Genomic DNA, 16,121 nt, shown 5'->3' with positions numbered 1-16,121 from the left:
AGCTTACTCAGTTCCCTTACAGGATCCATAAGCCACTGTTCCCTGTGTGGTGACAAATTTTACACATGAGGCACCCCATACCCTATCTTGGACCATGCTTCCACCATACCTCACTACCAACTCGGGATACCAGGCCACTGTTGACCCCACTCCTATACCAGTAGGCCCTTCCTTCAATTGCCCACAGCAGAGGCCAGACTCAGCTGAAACATTCAATGCACTTTATTGAAGACATTTACTGAAACCACTGAAGAGAGGTAATGACAACATAGAGAAGAATGTCTAACAGGTACTACAGCCCACAGGTCGTGGCTCCCCTCCTCTTCAGGTCCCAAACAAGGTGCCTCTGCTTGCCCCAACATGATGGCATCCACCCATAGTCTCCCCTCCTGAGGGCTCCACAGTCTCTGGCCAGGATGATGGATGCTAGCCAGGGCACCCTCCCCTCTTGCTGACATGCTGGGGCCTGGTCCTGCCCTATGGCCTACACAGGACAGTCACAGGACGCTGGAAAACTCAGCAGGGGACACTTGGACAAGCCGAAGAAACTGAGTCACAAGTAGCAAGAGAGTGGTACATCAGAGCACAGTTCCGTGGAGACTCTCACAGGCCACCTCTGTCCTTGGTCCAGTTCTTCCTTCCTGAGGTCATGGGGTGAGCACCAACCATGCCTTCTGTCCTTCCCGCCATCTCCTGGGACTGGGCTTCGACAGGTCTCCGGGGCGGGGTGGGGGCAGCTGCTCACATAAGAACACACACACATCTCCACAAGAACAAGCAGCAGTTGGCCTAAACCTACACCGAGGAAGCATGGGCTGAGCTCACGACACCGCACGACAGCGAGCAGAGCCTGGGCTCGCACTGAAGCTCGTGCCACACACCCGGGGCTGAGAGGTGGCTGCTGCGTCAGGCCAGGACACCCGCCGCGGGCTCCTGCACACCTCAGGGCTCTGCACGGGAATGGTAACTAGGGTGCGTGTAGGGGGAGCTGGGGGTGCCACTTGACACGGGGGGGGGGTCACTAAGGGGCCTACAGAGGCACAAGTGGGCTTCTCAGAGCGTGGAGTGACGTGCTCCACGGGTCAGTGAATGAGGGTCCCCCTCTTGGGCGGCCCGAGGGGCTGGCACCCTTGAGACGGCCCCTACCATCTCCCAGGCCAGTGTGGGTGGCACACATTTTCAGGTGCCCCTCACCTAGGCTAGGGCCAGCCACTCAGGGGTGCTTCCCAGGCTGGCTGCCTGGACTGGCAGGGTTTCGCGCTGGGGCTGGGGCTGGGGCTGGGGCGGAGCTGCCATGGGAGGGGGCACCTCTCCCTGCCCCACTCTGCATCAAGTATGGTCATCCTGGTCCGTTGGAAGGGCTGATGGTGGTGGCCAGGGTGCCTTGGGAAGATGGGGTCCTGGGAATTTGGGCTGGGTGGGTTGTTGCCTCCATGTGGGGAGAGGCTGCTGCCCTGGCGTGGCCTCCCCCTGCCTCCAGAGCGCTGCTGCCTGAGAGGAGAGGGGGCCCCTGGGCCTTCTGAGCCTATTTGCCCGAGGAGGACTTGGGGGGCCTCACCTCCCCAGCCCCGTCCTCGTTTCCCGACTCCTCTGGGATGGGCTTGGGCCCCTCCTCCAGGGGCTCCCCAGCCTCCTGGTCTCCTGCCTGGGCGAGGCCCTCCGGCTCACAGCCAGGACCTCCCGGGCCCTCCCTGGAAGCGCTGCCCATCTGGGCAGGGGTGGGGCCCCCAGGGGCCTCTGAGGGCCTTGCCTGAGCTAGGCCCGCAGAGGCGGGAGCATTTTCATCTTCCTGCATGGCAGGGAAGATCTTGGGGGCCTCCTCAGGGACGAGGGCTGCCCTGGCGGCATCATGGGCTTCAGGAGCAGCCGTATCAGCTTCGGCACTGCCAGGAACGGCCTCACTGGCCCCTAGGTTGGCCGGGGCAGCCTGGGAAGCATCTTCCCTGGCTGGGGAGGCTTCGGCAACCTCTCCACTGGCCCGGGCAGCGGCCAGGCCTCCGGTGCCCACACGGGCCCCCTCTTCCACTTGCAAGTGCTCACTCCTAGCTGCGGTGGCCTCCCATGCCTCGGTCTCCCGAATGAGCCGCAGCATGCCCAGGAAGCCAGGTGGTCTCCTGTCCAGCCGCATCCTCCTCAGCTTGTTCTCGAGCATCTCGTTGGGGCGGGCCCGCATCAGCACCTGCCGGGCGCGCAACTGGTCCGCAACGTTGGGATGGATGGCCCCCTTCTCCACGGCCGACTGCAGCAGGCCTTCCAGGCGAATCACATAGACAAAGAGAGTCTCCTGGGGCCGCTGGCCACAGGTCAGGAACTTCAGCCGTGCGGCCGTGGGGGTGTCCTTCCTCCCAAACACCTGGACCAGCGCGGCCAGGCAATCCTGTGCAGGGACGTCAGGGTTTTCTGCCAGGAGGCCGCACACGAGATCCAGTGCGGGGCCACCCAAGCTCTCCATCAGCCTCCTCCTCCTCTCCCTTTCTGTGATGTGGCACCACAGGTACAGCATGTCGCTGGTGTGATCCAGCCAGCTCTCAAAGGACTCTTCTTCTCGGTGTGGCTCTTCCATTCCAGGAAAGGTTCTCAGTTTCACAGAGGCCCTGTTTTCCAGCACAGGCTGCCAGGCCGGGCTCCAAGGCTGGGTCCAGGATCTTCCCGCACCTATGGCTCCTGCCACACCCACAGCTCCTTCCTCACCTGCAGGTCCCGCCTCACCTGCAGCTCCTGCCACACTCACAGATCCTAACAAACCTGCAATTCCTGCGTCCCCAGCGGCTCCCTCCTCATCTGACTCTCCTGCTTCCTCTTCAGGCCCTGCCTGGCCCACAGCGGCTGCCCTGCCTCCAGCTCCTTCCTCGCCTCCAGCCACTGCCTCGCCTCCAGTTCCTTCCTCACCTCCAGCCACTGCCTCGCCTCCAGTTCCTTCCTCACCTCCAGCCACTGCCTCGCCTCCAGTTCCTTCCTCACCTCCAGCTTCTGCCTCCTCTCCTTCCTCACCTCCAGCTGCTGCCCAGCCTCCAGACACTGCCAGGCTTCCAGCTGCTGCCCCGCCTCCAGCTGCTGCCCCGCCTCCAGCTCCTTCCTTGCCTCCAGCCGCTGCCCCGCCTCCATCTTCTGCCTTGCCTCCAGCTCCTGCCCCGCCTCCAGCTGCTGCCTAGCCTCCAGTTCCTTCCTCACCTCCAGCCCCTTCCTGGCCTCCAGCCGCTGACCCGCCTCCAGCCGCTGCCACGTCTCCAGCTGCTGCCTCGCCTCCAGCTCATGCCCCGCCTCCAGCCGCTGCCTTGCCTCCAGTTCCTGCCTTGCCTCCAGTTCCTTCCTCACCTCCAGCTCCTTCTGCGCCTCCACCTGCTGCCCTGCCTCCAGCCGCTGCCCCGCCTCCAGCTCCTGCCTCGCCTCTAGCTCCTGCCCCGCCTCCAGCCGCTGCCTCGCCTCCAGTTCCTTCCTCACCTCCAGCTCCTGCCTCACCTCCTTCCTCACCTCCAGCTCCTTCCTCGCCTCCAGCTGCTGCCCCGCCTCCAGCTCCTTCCTGGCCTCTAGCTCCTGCCCCGCCTCCAGCTGCTGCTCCGCCTCCTGCCGCTGCCCCGCCTCCATCTCCTGCCCCGCCTCCAGACGCTGCCCCGCCTCCAGCCGCTGCCTCGCCTCCAGTTCCTTCCTCACCTCCAGCTCCTGCCTCACTTCCTGCCTCGCCTCCAGCTTCTGCCTCGCTTCCTTCCTCACCTCCAGCTCCTGCCCCGCCTGCAGCTGCTGCCCCGCCTCCATCTCCCTCCTCGCCTCTAGTTCCTGCCCCGCCTCCAGCTGCTGCCCCGTCTCCAGACGCTGCCCCGCCTCCAGCTCCCTCCTGGCCTCTAGCTCCAGCCCCGCCTCCAGCTGCTGCCCCGCCTCCAGACGCTGCCCCGCCTCCAGACGCTGCCCCGCCTCCAGACGCTGCCCCGCCTCCAGACGCTGCCCCGCCTCCAGACGCTGCCCCGCCTCCAGCTCCCTCCTGGCCTCCAGCTCCTGCCCCGCCTCCAGCCCCTTCCTTGCCTCCAGAAGCTGCCTTGCCTCCAGCTCCTGCCCCATCCCCAGCTCCTGCCTCGCCTGCCAAGGCAACCCCTGCTTGCCTCTGGGTCTGTGCAAGGAAATTGGGTGTATCCTGTGACTCTGATTCTGGGGCCTGGGGCAGGAAGACCACAGTCCAGGGTCCTCCCATGCCTGGTATTTGTCGGGGGATCACACTTCGGTTTAAATACTGAGCCATCTCCACCAAGGCGACCTTGGATCTGAACTCCTTTCTGAACACCTTGCCCAGCACTCGGTATCTTCCCAGGGGCTGGAGGGCAGCCTGCGCGGCCTCCTGGAATTCCTGGTCCTCACAGTCGTGGGGAGTGCCCAGGATGAGCAGCGAGCGCTGCTCATTCACGCCCATCCACCTGCACCAGCCACGAAGCATAGCCAGTGCCATCGCGGATACCTGCGGGGGAGGGGCACGATCGCACAGGGGCGCGCAGACTGTCGCAGGCTCTGCAGTGGAGGCCTGTGGGTGCAAAGGGGAGAGAGGGACACTGGTGCCAGACAGCCCACCGCACCGCCCCCCACACCGACCTGGATCTCCTCCCTGGCCAGTTCACGTCTTCCAGGCCACGACTCAGAACCCCCACCATGCAGCCCTTCACCTCTGCAAGGAGAAGGTCCCCTTTCGCCTTGTCCGACACCCCTGCTGGGGCCACTGCAGCCGGAGCCCCTCCCACCATCGTCTGCAACCCCACAGCAGCCGGGAGCCCTCTCTTCCTGATCCCCATAGCCAGGAGCCCTCCCATCCTCTCTTTCTTAGGGCTGGACCCAGGGCACCCCTGCTCTGCCTGGGCAACCTAGACACCGGGTCCCGCCCTCTCCCACCAGCACCTGCCCCTCTGCAACTGGAGCCGCCCTCCGCTCTTCCCACCCCTCCCCTCCAGCGCCGACTGGGTTCCGCCTCCTGCCCCCACTGCCTGCCTTGGCAGAGATCCAGCCCTTACCCAAGGCGCTCGGTACTTCCAGGGTCCCGTTGGAGCAAAGCCCCTGGTCTCCGGCTCACTTTCTCTGACTCTGCAGGCGCTGCTGGGCAGGGACACGCCACCTGCGAGCTGTGGGGCGACTCTGGAGGCCACCTCAAAGCCTTGGAGCGACAGGATCAGAAGAATGCACCTCAGCTGCACTGCCCAGGACTGCACAGTCCAGCAGGTCTCCCAAGTCCTCGGTACTAAGGCCACGTGGGCTTCCCGGTGTTCCCAGAATCCCCAGGTGGATGAGGGAACAAGATCTCGGTATCTCAGTGCAGGGCAAATGCCAGGATCAGGAGAGCAGGAGAAGAGGCATCCGTGTTGCCGTGACAACGGGACCTGCTTGGTTAGGGCTTGATGTGACAAGCCTTGGAGCCTCCAGAAGCAACAGGCACACCCTTTGGCCCTCCAGCTACAAAATGGTTTAATAGGGGTGTGGGAAGGTAAGGTTGGGTGAAGCTAGTAGAGAGAAAATTCAATGGTTGTGAATGGGGCCTGGAAAATAGGAGTGGGTGGTTAGCTGGGTGCCAATGTCCCTCGTGCCACTTTGCATTCACAGGTTAACCCCATCATGCCAGAAACATCAATAACAGACACAGGCTGGCTGTTCCTAACTCAAAGGCCTAATTACAGCTTCTTATGCTGCAAAACCAGCTCTCACCTCTTAGGCAGGCCCTGAATTGGAGATTGTGGGGTTTGGAATCAGGCAAAGCTGGATTCACCTAGTGGCTGGGTGGCCTTGCACAAATTACTGAGAATTTCTTTCCATCATCTGTAAATTGGACAATAAGAACACTCTTCAGGGGCACCTCAGTGGCTCAGTCAGTTAAGCGTCTGACTCTTGGTTTCAGCTGAGGTCATGATCTCACGGTTTCATGAATTCAATCCCTGCATCATGCCACAGCACAGAGCCTGCTTGGGATTGTCTCTCTCCCTCTTTCTCTTCCCCTCCCCAACTCACACTGACTCTGTCTGTCTTAAATAAATAAACTTTAAAAACCAAAGAACACACTTCTTCCAGCATATTCATGGAGCTTTACCTCAGACTGGACTGTCTGTCTGTCTTAAATAAACAAACTTTAAATTTTTTTTCAACGTTTTTATTTATTTTTGGGACAGAGAGAGACAGAGCATGAACAGGGGAGGGGCAGAGAGAGAGGGGGACACAGAATCGGAAACAGGCTCCAGGCTCTGAGCCATCAGCCCAGAGCCGGACGCGGGGCTCGAACTCACGGACCGTGAGATCGTGACCTGGCTGAAGTCGGATGCTTAACCGACTGCGCCACCCAGGCGCCCCAATAAACAAACTTTAAAAACTAAAGAACACTCTTCTTCCAGCATATTCATGGAGCTTTACCTCAGACTGGACACATGGTAATCTTCCAGTAGTGGACACAATGATGTAGGAATAGAAGGATGTGGTGAGGCAAGCAGTGGTGTGGGTATTGAAGGCTGGTTGTTACAGCCACCTCAGTGGTCCCAAGTCTGAGCCCTGAGGAAAAAGGGGATGTGAAGGGAAACATTGGAACTGTTTTCCTGAGAAACACAAGGATCGACTGAGATGACAGAGTGTAACTCTCTGCTTTTATAGACTTAACTCCAACTTTCTCCCCCACCCCTAATTCTGGCTAAGACATTAATTTGCCATATTACTTATATCACTATATATTTAAAAAACCTACTGGGAGAATCCATAGATTGGGAGAACTAGCTATGCATTTGGGGCTTGTTCAGATTTCAATCTGTCTATCCAGGCCACACAGTCATTACCAGATCCTCATCCTAGCAGTTTTTTAAGCCCATGACTGACCCAATTCTCTCACTTCCAAGCCAATTCTTGCCAGAGAGGACAATGGCCACTGGTATGTGCTTGTCTCTCTTTGGAATTTAGTTACTTTAGACTTCATTACACCCAGAACTCTCAAATGTCCTTTAAAAATATGCGACTTTGTTTGACCATCTGATTTCTTGTAGTTGTTACAGTGGGATCAATGCTCTGTCATGATGTACAGTCTAACCAGAAGACAGAACGAGCTTATTCCAGATCCATGAAGAAGGTATTTCTTTCTCTGGAGACATTTTAAATAATTTCTCTTTTAATACTAGAACTGCTTAAGGTAGTTGGGGTATCCAGTGTGTGTGACTTTTTGACACGAGACGGAAGGGGACCCTGATGGATTTATAATTTCCCAAAGGTCCATTTCTGTTGAATTATGGATATTAGTAATAGGGGCTTCCTTTTGCTCCCTGGCTATGCTAGTCGCAAGTATACATAATTCTGCACCAGATTTATCAATGGAAAAGATATCCACTGGCTATTTTTCTGAGACTCTTATTAGCCTATCACCTAGATAAGTGTCAAAGTGTTCATTTTTCCACCCCACACTTCTTATTCACAGTCTTCTCAATTTTTACATTTTTTAATGTTTATTATTTTTGAGAGAGAGAGAGACTGAGCACGAGTGGGGGAGGGGCAGGGAGAGAGTAAGACACAGAATCTGAAGCAGGCTCCAGGCTCTGAGCTGTCAGCACAGAGCCTGATGTGGGGCTCGAACTCATGGACCAAGAGATCATGACCTGAGCTGAGGTTAGACTCTAAACCAACTGAGCCACCCAGGTGCCCCAACAGTTTTCTCAAATTTTTATGTAGAATACTAGAACAATGGGACATTGTAAAGCCAGACTTGAGAACCTAATGCTGGTTCACTAGACAAGGTGAAATTGAGTATTTAACAAATGACTGTTCTCTTCTAAGGCAAAAAGGAATTTTGTATCCATATTTATTATACGAATTGTTCACAACATTTCTATCAGTCTCTCCTGGATGTATCACATGATGATAAACCAGCATCACTGTGAGATATTTATGTTCACAAAAACATTTTGTGTTTTATCCTAGGATCATTTGGGGGAATGTTCTGTAGTGCCATCACAGCTTTTGAGATGTTGTGGCATGTGGGAAAAAGTAATAAAAACAATTGATAGAAATAGGAAACACAGTGGATAGCGATATAATAACAAAAATAAGTAGATGTAGTAACTCAGTATAGTGACATGGATTCTCACAGTTTACCCATGGCAAATAGTAAATATAAGCTTCCTAGAGCTAGGAATTCACCACAGCAGTCCTGAAAAGGAAATGCCCCATGGCTGTCTCTTGGGGGTTGTACAAAAAGGCAGATCATTTGGCTGCTAATGTTGCCCCTGTTGAGACTAGTGGCAAAAGTGCAGCTCTTCCTGGGCTAAGGCAAAGATGTTCCTCCAGACTCCAGACTGCCCGAAGAATATCTGCCTTTGTCCTTCACTGGCTACTGCCATCAGCACATACAGTATCCTTAGAGGATATGTGTTCTTTGATGCACAAAAGTTTTAAACTTTGATTAAGTCCAGTTTATCTATTTTTCCGTTGGTTGCTTGTGCTTTTGGTGTCATTTCTAAGGAAACATTGCCTAATCAAAGGCCACAAGGTTTATACCTATTTTTTTTTCTGTTTTATAATTTTAGCTCTTACATTTAGGTGTTTGGTGCATTTTGAGTTAATTTTTGTATAAGAGGTGAGATAGGAGTCCAAATTCATTATTTTACATGAGGCTATCCAGTCATCTCAGTACGATTTGTGGAAAAGACTATTATTTTCTAATGGAAGGTCTTGGCACCCTTGTCAGAATCAATTGACCACAGACATATAAGTTTATTTATTGACTCTAAATTCTATTCCATTTATATGTCTACCCTTATGCCAGTACTACACAGTCTTGATGACTCTAAATTTGTATTAAGTTTAGAAGTCAGGAAGTGTTGAGTCTTCTTTGTTCATATTTTTAAAGGTTATTTGAGCTATTAGAGGTCCCTTGTAGTTCTATACAAACTCGAAGATTAGTGTCTCCATTTCTGAAAAAAAAAGCCAGTGGGATTTTTATAGGGAATACATTTAATCTTTGGATCAATTTGGATAATATTATCAACAATATTAAGTCTTCTAATCTATGAGCACAGGATGTATTTCTATTTATGTAGATCTTTAACTCCTTTCAACAATGTTTTATAGTTTTCAGGGTTCAGGTCTTTCACTTCTTTGATTAAATTTATTGCTGAGTATTTTATTCTTTTTGATGCTACTGTAAATAAAAGTGTTTCCTTCAGCTCGTTTCATATTGTTTATTGCTAGTGTATAGAAATATAACTGATTTTTATATATTGATGTAGCCTACAACTTTGCTGAATTTATTTATGAGCTCTATTAGTTTTTTTTTTGTATTCCTTATATAAGATTATGTCATAAACATGTAGAGATAGTTTTATTTCTTCATTTCCAACCTGGATATATTTTATTTCATTTTGTGTCTAATTTCACTGGTTAGAACCTTCAGAGCAATGTTGACTGGAAGTTATGAGAGCAAATATCCTTGCCTTGTTCCAGGATATTGGAGAAAAAGCCTTCAGTTTTTCACCATTGAGTATGAAGTAAGCTGTGGGTTTTTTCCTAGATGTTCCATATTGGATTGAGGAAGTTCTCTTCAATTTCTAGTTTGTGTGTGTATGTGTGTTTTACTGTTCTTATCATGCCATGGTTTTGGACTTTTTCAAATGATTTTCATGTATCTATTAAGGTGATTATATAGGCTTTTCCTTTTATTCTATTAATATGGTGCATTACATTAATTGATTTTTGTATGTTGAACCAACCTTGCATTCTTGAAATAAATCCCAGTTGGTCATGTATTATCTTTTTGTATTCTGCTAGATTCAGTTTGCTAGTATTTTGTTGGGGATATTTTCATATATATATTCATTAGGGAAATTGGCCTGTAGCTTTTCTTTCTTTCTTTCTTTCTTCTTTCTTTTTCTTCCGATGTCTGTGTCTGGTTTTGGTATCAGGATAATGGTGACTTCACAAAATGAGTTAGGAAGTGTTCTTTCCTATTTTTGTGGAAGGATTTGAAAAGGTTGTCATTTTAATTATTCTTTAATTGTTAGAATTCATCAGTCAGGCCATCTGGTTCTGGGCTTTATTTTTGTGGGAAGTTTTTTGATTACTAACTCAATCTCCAGTTATAATTCAGTTTTGGCAGTTTGTGTCTTTCTAGGAATTTTTCAATTTCATCTAGCTTATCTAATTTGTTGGCATATAATTTTTCACCAGTATTCCCTATGATCCTTTTTATTTTTGCAGGGTTGCTAGTAATGTTTCTTCCATTCCTGATACTAGTATTTTGAGACTTCTCTATTTTTTTCTTGGCCAGTCTCACTAAAGGTTGTCAATATTGTTGATCTTTTCAAAGAAACAGCTTTTGGTTTTGCTCATTTTCTTTGTTGTTTTCCTATTCCTTATTTATTTCTATTTTTTTTATTTCCTTCTTTCCTGTATATTTGGGTTTAGTTTGCTCTTCCTTTTATAGTTTCTTAAAGTGGAAGTTTAGGTTATTATTTGAAATCCTTTTCTTTTTTAATATATGTGTTTACAGCTATAATTTCCCTCTGATCACTTGTTTGCTGCATCACATAGATTTCAATATATTGTACTTTCATTTTTATTTACTTTGCTGTATTTTGTAATTTCTCTGTGATTTCTTCTTTGAGTTGTGATGTAGGAATGTGTTGTTTAATTTCCACATATTTGTGAATTTTCCACTTGTACTTCTGCTATCAATTTCTAATTTCATGCCATTGTGGTTGAAGAGCATACTTGGTGTGATTACATCATTTTTTCAAGTATAATTAACATACAGGGTTATATTAGTTTCAGGTGTACAAAGAATGATTCCACAATTCTATACATTACTCAGTGCTCAACATGATAAATATACTCAATCTCCTTCACCTATTTCACCCATCCCCCCCACATCCCCTCTGGTTACAATCAGTTTGTTCTCTATAGTTAGGAGTCTGATTCTTGGTTTCTCTCTTTCTCTTTTTTCCTTTGTTTTTTTTTTTTTTTTGGTTTTGTTTCTTAAATTCCACATATGAGTGAAATCATAAGGTATTTGTCTTTCTCTGACTGACTTATTTCATGTAGCATTATACTCTCTATATCCATACATGTTGTTGCAAATGGAAAGGTTTAATTATTTCTATGACTAATATTTCATTGTATGTGTGTGTATTATATCTTCTTTACCCATTCATCTATGGATGGACACTTGGGTTGCTTTCATATCATGGCTGTTGTAAATAATGCTATAGTAAACATAGGGGTACATACATCTTTTCAAATTAGTGTTTTAATTTAATTTAGATAAATACCCAATAGTGGAATTACTGCATAATACAGTAATTCTGTTTTCTTTCTTTCTTTCTTTCTTTCTTTCTTTCTTTCTTTCTTTCGGAGTCTATATACTATTTTCCACAATGGCTGCACCAGTTTGCATTCTACCAACAGTACATGAGGGTTCCTTTTTCTTCACATCCTCACCAACATTTGTTATTTCTTGTGTTTGTGATTTTAGCCATTCTGACAGGTGTGAGGTGGTATCTCGTTGTTTTGATTTGTATTTGCCTGATGATTAGTGATGCTGAACACCTTTTCATGTGTCTGTTGCCCATCTGTATATCTTCTTTGGAGAAATGTCTATTCATGTCTTCTGCCTATTTTAATCAGATTATTTTGAGGGGGTGTTGAATTCTATAAGTTCTTTATATATTTTCGATATTAACCAACTTATCAGATATATAACATGCAAATATCTTCTCTCATTCATTAGGTTGCCCTTTTGTTTTGTTGATCGTTTCCTTCACTGTGCAAAAGCTTTTTGTTTTGGTGTAGTCCCAATAATTTAATTTTGCTTTTGTTTGCCTTGTCTTAGGAGACATAGCTCGAAAAAATGTTGCTAGGGCTTATGTCAAAGAAATGACTGCCTATGTTTTCTTATAGGATTTTATGGTTTAAGGTCTCACATTTAGGTCTTTAGTCCATTTTGGGTTTATTTTTGTATATTGTGTAAGAATATGGTTCAGTTTCTTTCTTTTGCATGTAGCTATCCAGTTTTCCCAACACCATTTGTTGAAGAGATTATCTTTTTCTCCATTGTATATTTTTGCCTTCTTTGTCACAGATTAATTGACCATAAAAGTGTGGATTTATTTCTGGACTCTCTGTTCTGTTCCATCGATCTATGTGTCTATTTTTGTGCTAATACCATACTGCCTTGATTACTATGGCTTTGTAGTATATCTTGAGTACTGGGATTGTAATATATCCAGTTTTGTTCTTCTTTTTAAAGATTGCTTTTGCTATTCAGGGTCTCTTATGGTTCCATACAAATTTTAGTATTATTTGTTGAAGTTCTATGGAAAATACTGTTGCTATTTTGATGGGGATTGCATTGCATGTATAGATTGCTTTGGGTAGTGTAGACATTTTAACAGTATTTGTTCTTCCAATCTGTTGGCATGAAATGTCTTTCCATTTCTTTGTGTTGTCTTCAATTTCTTTGATCAGTGTTTTATAGTTTTCAGAGTACAGGTCTTTCACCTCTTTGGTTAGTTTTATTCCTGGGTATCTTATTATTTTGAGTGCAATTGTAAATGGGATTGTTTTCTTAATTTCTCTTTCTGCTACTTCATTATCAGTGTATAAAGATGAAACAGATTTCTGTATGTTAATTTTTTATCCTGTGACTTTAGTGAATTCATTTTTCAGTTCTAGTAGTTTTTTGGTGATGTCTTTAAAGTTTTCTATATATCGTATCATATCATCTGTAAATAGTGAAAGTTTTACTTCTTCCTTACCAATTTGGATTCATTTTATTTTTTTCTCATCTGATTGCTGTGTCTGGAACTTCCTGTGCTATGTTCAATGAAAGTGGCAAGAGTGGACATCCTCATCCTATTCCTGATCTTAGAAGAAAAGTTCTGTTTTTCACCCTCAGTTAGTTACGGGTTTTTCATATATGACCATTATTATGTTCAGGTATGTTCCCCCTAAACCTACTTTGTTGAGAGATTTTTTAAATCATGAATGGATGTTGTGCTTTGTCAAATGCTTTTTCTGCATCTTGAAGTGATTATATGAGCTTTATCCCTTCTCTTGCTAATGTAATGTATCATGTTGATTGCTTTGCAAATATAGAACCACCTTGCATTATTGGAATAAATCTCATTTGTTGTGACTTTTAAAGTGTATTGTTGAATTTGGTTTGCTCATATTTTGTTAAGAATTTTTGTGTCTATGTCCATCAGAGATATTGGCCTGTAGTTTTCTTTTTTGTAGTGCCTTTATCTAGTTTTGGTATCAGGGTAATGCTGGCCTTGTAGAATGAATTTGAAATATTTTCTTCCGCTTCCATTTTTTGAAATAGTTTGAGGAAAATAGGCATTACGTTTTCTTGAAATGTTTGGTATAATTCACCTGTGAATCCATCTGGTTCTGGACCTTTGTTTGTTGGGAGTTTTTTGATTACTGAGTCAATTTAACTACTAGCAACTAGTCTGTTAAAATTTTCTACTTCTTCTTGATTCAGCTTTGGAAGGTTGAATGTTTCTAGCAATTTATCTATTTTTTCCTAGGTTGTCCAATTTGTTGGTATATACTTTTTCACAATATTCTCTTATAATCCTTTATATTTCTGCAATGTTGGTTGTTATTTCACCTCCTTCATTTTGGATTTTATTTATTTGAATCCTCCCTCTTTGTAAAAAAAAAAAGATTAGTTTAGCTAAAGGTTTATCAATTTTATTCATCTTTTCAAATAACCAGATCCTGCCTTCATTGATCTGTTCTGTTTTTTTTAGTCTCTATTTCATTTATATATGTTCTGATCTTTATGATTTCCTTCCTTCTACTAGCTTTGTGCTTTATTTGTTCTTTTTCTAGCCCCTTTAGGTGTAAGGTTAGTGGTTTATTTGAGATTTTTCTTGCTTCTTGAAGTAGGCCTGTATTGTGGTAATCTTCCCTCTTAGAACAGCTTTTTGTGTATCCCAAAGATTTTGGACTATTGTTTTTATTTTCATTTTTCACCATGTATTTTTTAATGTCCTGTTTGATTTCTTGGTTGAACCATTTACTGTTAAGTAGAATGATATTTAGCTTCCATTTATTTGTGGTCTTTCTAGAATTTTTCTTATGATTGATTTTAGTTTAATACTGTTGTGGTTGGAAAAGATACATGAAATGACTTCAATCTTTTTGAATTTGTTGAGACTTGTTTTGTGGCCTAACATGATCTATTCTGTAGAATGTTTCATGTGCACATAAAAATAACATGTATTCCACTGTTTTTGGATGGAATGTTCTGAATATATCTGTTAGATCCATCTGGTCCAATGTGTCATTCAAAACCACTGTTTCTTTGTTGGTTTTCTGCCTGGATGATTTATCCTTTGATGTAAGTGGGGTGTTAAAGTCCCCTACTTCTGTTGTATTACTATCACTTTCTTCCTTTATGTCTGTTAATAGTTGCTGTGTGTATTTAGGTGCTTTCATGTTGGGTGCATACATATTTACAATTGTTATATCTTCTTGTTGGATTGCTCCCTTGATCATTAAGTAGTGCCCTTCTCTGTCTCTTGTTACAGTCTTTATTTTAAACTCTATTTTGTCCAACATCGATATTGCTACCCCAGCTTTCTTTTCGCTTCCATCTCATGAATAAAATTTTGGTTCAGCTTCTCTCCTTTCTCCAGTTCCCTGAACTTTGGCCTTCCCCCAGCCTAAGCGCCTACTGAGAATAGACTGGCCTCAGGGGAAAATATTCTCTGGTATACTATGTGATCATACCACCTTTCCAGCCCACTTTTCCACATTTGATTCTTTCTAGCCTTGCTTACTCTTCTTATACAGAAAAACACTTTTTGCATAACTCTTCAGATGTTTGAAGAGTTTATGGTCACAGCACAGCATTCTCCCTATTGCAATAGCCCCTTTTCCCTCTTGTAATAATTCTTCTGAATAAAAGTCTCTTCTTACTAAATCTGTATTTGTTTGTTTTATTTGAAAATACTTAACATACAATAAAACACACCTGTTTTAGTTGTACAGGCCCATGAGTTTTGATAAATGTATGCATTTATATAATCACCATTGCAATAAAGATTCAGAATGTTTCCATCACTCCATCAAAGAGTGCATACTGTATGATTCCACTTATATAAGACTCTTAAGAATGCAAACTAATCCATAGTGACAGAAAATAGATTGCTGACTTCAGGGTGGAAGGATTACAAAAAGGCACAAGGAAAGTAGATGCATATGTTCACTATTTTAATGGGTGATGGGTCCACAGATGTATATATGTGTGAAACTAAACACGTACGGTTTAAATATGTGCCATTTCTTATTGTTAAATATATATTAACAAAGCTGTTAAAGGGGCACCTGGTGGCTCAGTTGGTTAAGTGTCTGACTTCAGCTCAGGTCATGATCTTCCGGTTTGTGAGTTCGAGCTCTGCGTCGGACTCTGTGCTGACAGCTCAGAGCCTGGAGCCTGTTTCAGATTCTGTGTCTCCCTCTCTCTGTCCCTCCCCTCCTCATGCTCTATCTCTATCAAAAGTGAACATTTAAAATTTTTTTAAAAGTAAAGCTGTTAAAAATATGAATGTACAAAAACATTTACAAATTAAAATGCCCTGTAGTTATCTCTCACAGCCAGAGAAAACTTCACGGAGAGACACACATATTTCCAACCAGAAAGTAGGTGCAGAAGGCACCCAGAGGAAGAAATTGTGCTGATCACATTATGTAGAATGCAGCAGACAAAAGTAGTTCCTGAGCAGTGGGAGGGAGGGGGGGACTGGGGTCACAGGCAGCATTCATAGGCAGGGCTCAGTGTTCATATGACATTCAGAGAGAAAGGAATCCTTCCGATAAAGTTAGATAACAGGCCTGGCATACAAATTGCTCCCTAGGAGACAGCACTGTGCAGAAAGTGTTCAATAACAGTGTACGGTGAAGAGGGTCTGAAGCATGGGTCTTTCGCAGAGCAGATGGTGTGATAGAAAACATTCACAGGCACAGTGCATGTTGCAGAGGCCATTCATAGAAGGCTGGGTGGAAACAGCGTTAACAAGGAAGCCCATCAGGAAAGCAGTGCCAGTCTTTCTCAAGCAGGAAGAGTTGAGAACAGGGACTCCATGATTTACACCAACAGAAGGCTAGAGCAACAAAGATCAGGG

At 45.7% G+C, this 16,121-nt stretch overlaps 1 protein-coding gene across 1 annotated transcript; it reads right to left on the bottom strand.

Annotated features, from left to right (window-relative positions):
- Positions 1–204: 204 nt before the first annotated feature.
- Positions 205–5,802, bottom strand: LOC122477175 (paraneoplastic antigen Ma6E-like). Its single transcript, XM_043570035.1, has 4 exons — positions 3,971–5,802; positions 3,460–3,882; positions 3,046–3,396; positions 205–2,938 (listed from the first exon to the last, which is right to left on the bottom strand). Exons 1-4 carry the CDS (start codon positions 4,433–4,435, stop codon positions 1,526–1,528), a joined length of 2,652 nt encoding a protein of 883 aa, XP_043425970.1. The 5' UTR covers positions 4,436–5,802; the 3' UTR covers positions 205–1,525.
- Positions 5,803–16,121: the final 10,319 nt, after the last annotated feature.

This window comes from Prionailurus bengalensis, chromosome X (assembly GCF_016509475.1).
Source record: "Prionailurus bengalensis isolate Pbe53 chromosome X, Fcat_Pben_1.1_paternal_pri, whole genome shotgun sequence".
Classification (NCBI taxonomy): domain Eukaryota; kingdom Metazoa; phylum Chordata; class Mammalia; order Carnivora; family Felidae; genus Prionailurus; species Prionailurus bengalensis.
Note: the sequence above shows the minus strand (reverse complement) of the source record. Positions and strands in the feature narration are given on the sequence as shown.